The sequence below is a fragment of the Puntigrus tetrazona genome, chromosome 6 (genome assembly GCF_018831695.1).
Source record: "Puntigrus tetrazona isolate hp1 chromosome 6, ASM1883169v1, whole genome shotgun sequence".
Taxonomy (NCBI): Eukaryota; Metazoa; Chordata; class Actinopteri; order Cypriniformes; family Cyprinidae; genus Puntigrus; species Puntigrus tetrazona.
The window spans coordinates 25,946,226-25,953,117 of record NC_056704.1 but is presented as its reverse complement, the minus strand read 5'-3'; the positions used below and the strand labels follow the sequence as shown (position 1 = coordinate 25,953,117).

The 6,892-nt window shown below is 37.1% G+C and overlaps 2 protein-coding genes across 2 annotated transcripts in view; both read left to right on the top strand.

Annotated features, from left to right (window-relative positions):
• gnai2b (guanine nucleotide binding protein (G protein), alpha inhibiting activity polypeptide 2b) overlaps positions 1-2,622 on the top strand; it is a 39,770-nt gene extending 37,148 nt beyond the window's left edge. Inside the window, exons 7-9 of the mRNA XM_043242951.1 lie at positions 280-433; positions 611-826; positions 1,821-2,622. Of these exons, the coding sequence (XP_043098886.1) occupies positions 280-433; positions 611-801 (345 nt within the window). The 3' untranslated portion in view covers positions 802-826; positions 1,821-2,622. The remainder of the gene's footprint in view (positions 1-279; positions 434-610; positions 827-1,820) is intronic.
• Positions 2,623-2,865: 243 nt separating this feature from the next.
• Positions 2,866-6,835, top strand: inka1b (inka box actin regulator 1b). The gene is made up of 3 exons (XM_043242952.1): positions 2,866-3,498; positions 3,587-3,641; positions 5,867-6,835. The coding sequence occupies exons 2-3, from the start codon at positions 3,639-3,641 to the stop codon at positions 6,737-6,739; spliced, it is 876 nt and encodes a 291-aa protein (XP_043098887.1). The 5' UTR covers positions 2,866-3,498; positions 3,587-3,638; the 3' UTR covers positions 6,740-6,835.
• The last annotated feature ends 57 nt before the right edge of the window (positions 6,836-6,892 follow it).

The window sequence follows — 6,892 nt, the reverse complement described above, 5'->3', positions numbered from 1 at the left end:
ACAATTTAAGTAAACAGTTTTCTTAAAACAAGAAGGGCCAAATACCGTGTTCCTTTCTGAAAGAAATGAGCCGTTTTAATTTAGACTGGTGTCTTTTGTGTTACAAACAGTCACAACACTGACTAACGCATAGCTGATACCTACAAAGATCCCTGTCAAAGTAGTGCACACTAGAATGCAGCCTGTTTAGAGCAAGCGTAAGCTGACAGCGCCCTCTGGTGTTGAGTTACAGCGCAGCACCTTCAGTTTCTGGATCATCACGTTCCTCTTTTTTTTCAGAACCGCATGCACGAAAGCATGAAGCTCTTCGACTCCATCTGTAACAACAAGTGGTTCACCGAGACCTCCATCATCCTCTTCCTCAACAAGAAGGACCTGTTTGAGGAGAAGATCACACGCAGCCCTCTGACCATCTGCTTCCCGGAGTACTCGGGTACTTGACGTCACCACTGCTTATTCACAATCATATTATCCCACGACGAGGCTTCAGTTAAACCCGAGTTCTTTCGTTGTAGTAAAACCAAAACGTAACGATGACTCTGAGGTACATTTTAAAAGATTAGGCAACTGCTACTGCGTGTTCAAACCCGTATTTTCTGTTTTTATGCAGGAGCCAATAAATATGACGAGGCCGCCAGTTACATCCAGACCAAGTTTGAGGACCTCAACAAGAAAAAAGACACCAAGGAAATATACACCCACTTTACCTGTGCGACTGACACTAAGAACGTGCAGTTTGTGTTCGACGCCGTCACTGACGTCATCATCAAAAACAACCTGAAGGACTGCGGCCTTTTTTAATGAAGGTGGCCGAGAGAATGATGAGGTTAATAAACACACTTTCATATGCATGAGCACAGCTGCTCCAGAAGTATTTTCAACATTTGAGGAACACTTGCACTAAATGTGGGGCTGGTGAGATTTTCCAAGGATGCATTTATTTGATCAAAATAAAACAAATATTTTTTGCATGTTTAAATGGGCTGGTTTATATATATATATATATAAACCAGTTTATATATATATATATATATATATATATATATATATATATATATATATATATATATATATATATATATATATATATATATATAAACCATAATAAAATAATAATAATAAAAAATAATAAAAAAAAACGTATATATATATATATATATATATATATATATATATATATATAATAAATATTAAAAAATAATAAAATAAAACGTAATTAAACATATATATATATAAATATATATATATATATATATATATATATATATATATATATGTTTAATTATGTTTTATTTTATTTTTTTTTATTTATTATATATATAAAAATATATATATATATATATATATATATATATATGTTTAATTACGTTTTATTTTATTATTTTTTATTATTATTTTTTTTTTTTAGTTTTTTTTTTAATAATTTATAATTGAAGCTGAATTTTCAGCATCATCACCCCAGTCTCAGTAAACATTATTATTATTATTGTTATTATTAATGTTAGAAACGGCAGTCACATATTTGTGGAAACTAATACATTCCAGGATTCTTTGTTGGCAAGAACTGCATTTAATTTACATAAAATCACATAAACGTGCTTTATTGTCGCTTTTGGTTGATTTAATGCATCCTTGCTAAAACCTGCAGACCCTAAACTTTTTAAACCGATAATTAGACGATAATTAGCTTGCTTTGTTAAAGATGGCGCATGCTTACTTCGCTAACAAATCATTGTATGGTCATTTTGTCACACTTTCTATCATTTTAAAAACCCCACAAACTCTTAACCTTCTTCATTCGTTTTGTGATTATTCCTCAGGAAGGTGTAAATTGTTTGCCGGAGCTGGTTCTACACGACATGCTAGACTGCCTTCAACTACCTATAAGAATCGTAACGTTTTTTTTATGTGACGACCTGAAAAAGACTCGTGAACAAGGAAAAGAGAAACTTCACCGAATTCCAGCACACTGTCCTTCTTTCCCGAACCTGATTTTAAATTGGTTCTCAATGTGTAAATATTTAATTTTGCAGTTATTTTCTGCCGGGAAAACAGGTGGAGAGTCAAGGATTATATTCTGATATTTGTTTCTATTGAGCTTTGGGTTTTTTTGTTTGTTTCTGACAGGTTACCGATGGGGTGGGTGAGGACTTCTTTTATGGATGTGCTAATTTTATTAAACTCAATAGCGAAATGCTTCTTTTGTAAAGTTGACGTGAGCACAGAAAGAAAACGAGACATCTCTTTTGTAACGCCACTCTTCGTCCCAGGCACCAACTGTATATCGTTGCATGACGGATCATAAGAAACTGCTCGCGTGACGTTCCCTCACGTGTCTCACTCTCTGTACTACCGTCCAGGATTGACTAACGTGTAAAATATTTATATCCGCCCTCACATCTCTCCTTCCCGTTGCTGTGCCATCCCTTCTTTTTTGCGCGATGTCTGTGCCTTGTTTTCACCGTCTGTAGATCATAGGGCTGTTTTTATTCACGCTATTAAATGAGAAGTGTAAAGTGTTGAGCACATTTTAAGAGCTAAATAAAATTTAGACCACAGTCTTGGGTTAATATCTAAATACCATAAAAGATTTCGTTGGAAATAAAAGTTATGTAAGAGAGACTTGTGCTCCTTGTCTCTATTATTTCATGTGTGTTGGTGCTGCAAATGTATTTATTTATTTTTATTTTTTTGCTGATGCTGATAACCCTGTTTGTTTGGGGTTTTTTTTTTTTTTTTTTTTTTTTTTTTTTTAATTTTACACATTCTGCACTATCATTTCACGGCCATATGATGGCGCTACAGACACTTTGTGTAAATAATGAAGTCAAAATGACTGACAATATCGCTGACAAGAACTTTAAACTACGTACAAAAAATACCGACCCAAACTCAATACTACATTTTTATAAAACGACGTCTTTTAGACAGGCATTTTTGTTTGAACCTCTGCCTGAAGTACTGTGGTAGTACCATGGTACAAGTGGAGGAAATATCATATTAAATTCCTTATAAGTATGCCATAATATAATGGTATTTGCAATTATTATGATGATAAAGTATTTTAAAGAAATGTAAATTATACTATATGTTGTACATAGTAACAAAAATAAAGGAACGGACTACAAATTTACATTGACAATATTTCTTATTTAAATTTAATAATTTAATAACGCTTTTTACTTTCTATCTTGTTAAAGACAAACATTGTTATGATCAAATCAATCGGCAGCTCTCTCAGGTGCGAGGCGTTTGTTCTTCGCTCACGTTTCCCCTCGCGCTCTTTGATTGGCTGGAAGGCGGACGCGTGTCGCTGATTGGTTGAGATTGTCCTGACAGGAAACTGACGGCGCGGTCAAAAGCGTTCAGCGCCTCAGTCCAAACGCGCATTGATGATAACACAAGGCGAGCGCGCATCTGCATCAGGAGTTTTGTTTTTATGTCGCTCTAGACAGCTTTATTACTATTGGATATTTTTTTTGTCTGTGTGATTAATTGGTAAGTGTTTCAGACTCTCTTAGGTTGATTATACGCACAGCTGTGCATTGTTTAAATAAAATATTTATGCCACTTCATTTTTTTTCAGGGGCAACGGGAAGCTATTCCAAGTGGACTAACTCAGCAAAAGAAAAATAATCATGGTAAGTAAATGTTTTATTTGCTTGCTTTGTTCTTTTTCATCTGGATAAGTTGTCTAAAAAATTATATTGTAAAGGGTCGCGTGTTTAGTTTAATCCATGCAGTTTAACAAAGAATATAGTCGTATTGACTAAACGAGTATATACGGGGTATGCATTCACATACAAGTTATACGAGGTTTTTCTCTTAACTATACTTGGACTGGCAAAAAGTCATGTTTTGAGTTATTTACTAGTAACCGAATGAAATAGTTCACTTCTGCCACTGAGAGGACAATATTGCAGCAACCTTTGCAAAATATTTAGTGTTGGGTTTTTTTCTGCACTTGTGCTAAAATGTCAGTTTAGAGTCTCAAGGCGTATGTGGCATCTTGAATTCATTTGTTCATGTGTTGCATTAATATGTCTGTAATATTAACTCCGATATTAATGTGACCCATGCACTGATGCTTTTTGTGCCTCCCTCAGGCATTATAAACTATCTTGAACTGTAATTGTGAAATGAAATGTAGGTTTTCAGCAGTGATGGAGGTTAACCACTACCCAGCTCTATGCATTTTTCATGGCCTCTGGCAACCGCTGGCTTTTCGAACACACACACACACACACACATTTGCAGCTTAGAGCCAAATGGCTAAGTTCTCACAGCTGTGATAACATCATGGAGTGGTCACTGGTCCTATAGCTCTGCCTCAAACCCGTCTCTACACATTCATGGGTGTGTTTTTTTTTTTTTTTCTGCTTTTCAAAAGCATTCCCAAAAAATTCCAAATACTTAACGGCTACAGCAGAGCTGGAAGTGAAAGTAAAGTAAATCGCTTGAAAGTAGGGGGATGTTATCGCAGGAAAACTGTGACTTTCTTGTGGTTGAGAGGTGTGGAGCTTAGAAAGATTGAATCTACTTTAATAACGCCAAGCCTGGTCAAGAGGAATTTAGTTGTTAGAATTTAGGAGGTTGCAAGATATTCTGGAGATTTATCATAATAAAACCACTGTAAATTAGATTTTACTTGTGAAAAAAAAAAAAAAAAAAAAAAAAGTTTAAATGAAAATGAGAAGCTCATTTCAGTTAAAGCTGATGTGCTAAAATGGCTAAAGCAAAAACTGAAAAAAGTTTAATAGACATGCAATTTAAAAATGTATTAAATGCTTAGTATCGAGATGCTACATTTAAAAAAAAAAAAAAATTTAATTTGCATTTTCTCTACAAAATGTTAAAATTATAGCAATAGCACAATTTTTTATATTTTTGCTTTTGTTAAATCCTCACAAATAGACTAACGTACAGAATTGGTTTGAATGCCGTTCATTCACTGAACTACAGCCAAAGCTGTATAGCATTGTCCCAAAAAAATGACTTCATATCCTTTTCAACCACAACAATCCGTGCATTACTCATGAACTTGAGGTGGGAGAAGTGTGGCCTCTCTCGCTTCCAGCAGCGGTGCAGGAAGGGACTCCTCTTGTTTCCCGTTCCCACAATCAGCGCGGATGTATCTGCATGCATCATGCTCTGACTCCTCTCCCCAGAGACGCTGCCAAATGGATTGTGTTTGTTTCTCTCCCACTCATGTTGTTGATTAATGCTGCTGGATTAAACTGCGGAAAACTCTGGACTACTTTCATCTGGGGGGGAAAAATGTCAACTTTACGGCCTGGTCCATGGATTGTTTTCCAAGACAATTGTAGTTCCTGGACATATCAGTCTAGCAATCGGTTCAACTTTTATTTGGATCATTTGAAGAACAAGCGCATCTTGTCCTTATGAAAATGTACTGTGATGGTACAACAGTATAGTGTAGGTTAATTACTGCTGACCCAAACAATAAAAAATAAAAAAATCACAATTATGAAATGAGAAAATCCTACGTTTGTCAAATGACAAAACAATAAAATCACAAACTTGAACTCAAATGAACTATAAAATAAATCTCATTTAAAAAAATGTTAAAATACTGTCATAACATGACAAAATAACTACAACTTTAATAAATAGAAAAACAAATTCTAAGTCTTAATAAAACCGTATTATGAAAGCGTAAAAAATGCTAAAATTTGAAATGCTGACAATGCATCAATTCCTAAAACTAAGAGAAAAGTCAAAATATTGTCAAATTTTTTTTTTCCATATTTCAGATCTTATTCATATTTTTAATTACTTAATAGTTGGGTGATATAGAAAAAATGTCAACAATGCACTAACTTATTTATTTCCCTCCCCTCTCCAGCTGTGCGTTCGTGGCTCAGGCGACTGTTTCCGGGACCAGATGCGCTACATGATGAGGTCTCTGCAGGATCTGAAGCAGATACGAGAACCCGCTGCCCAATCGAAGTGCTCGTACGCGACTAGAGCCGGTCAAAAAAGGGCGCAGCAGCGGGAGCAGCTCAGTCGCCTGCAGATCTCCGACGCCAGCGACGTCAGCACCTACGACTCGGCCTGCTGCCTGGCCAGTCCGCTGGAGGAAGAGGAGGACGAGGAGGCCGGGGTTGACCGTCTGCCTCAAGGCTCCCCGAGCAGCGTGAAAAGCCTGGACTTTGATTCGGGATACTCCGAAGCGTCGTGGCAGGACGAGGGCGTAGTGTTGAGGCGTACGAGGAACGTGCGCGTTTCATCTTCGGCGTGTGTCCGCACCAACCGAATCCGACCCAAGTCCACGTCTGACGCATGCCTGGAGCGCTGGACGTCGTTTGAGGCCAGCGACCCAACGGACTGGACCACGTCTTTGTTAACCAGGGGCCGTAACAGGCAACCGCTGGTTCTCGGGGACAATAGCTTTGCCGATCTTATTAAGAACTGGATGGATCTTCCAGAGTGCCCAGATTCTGCAGAACTCAAGCCGAACGCCAGCCGCAAAATAGCCAAGGACTTTCTGGTCAACATGCGGCGGAAATTGGCGGGCATGTCAAAGGGAGTCGAGGAGAGGAAGGCTTGCACTAAACGCATGTCTTGTCCCGTGGGATTTCAAGCCCCCAAACCCTTCTTTCACCAGTCCCATACAAGTTTGCACCAATTGGGACCAGACTTTTACCAGTTCAGCGCTGTCATGAAGTCGGGCAGTCGACAGCCTATCATATGCAATGACGTCATTGGATACATCTGATGTGTTCATGACAACGGGCTCGAGTTTACTTTTTAAAATGTGTAATATTGTTCTGTGTATTAATAAATATTGTAATAAATGCTTTTTATATAAGAATCTGTTATCTGATGCGTTTTTCTAAAAGTCAAAGTATGTTATGTTCAAAAACATTTG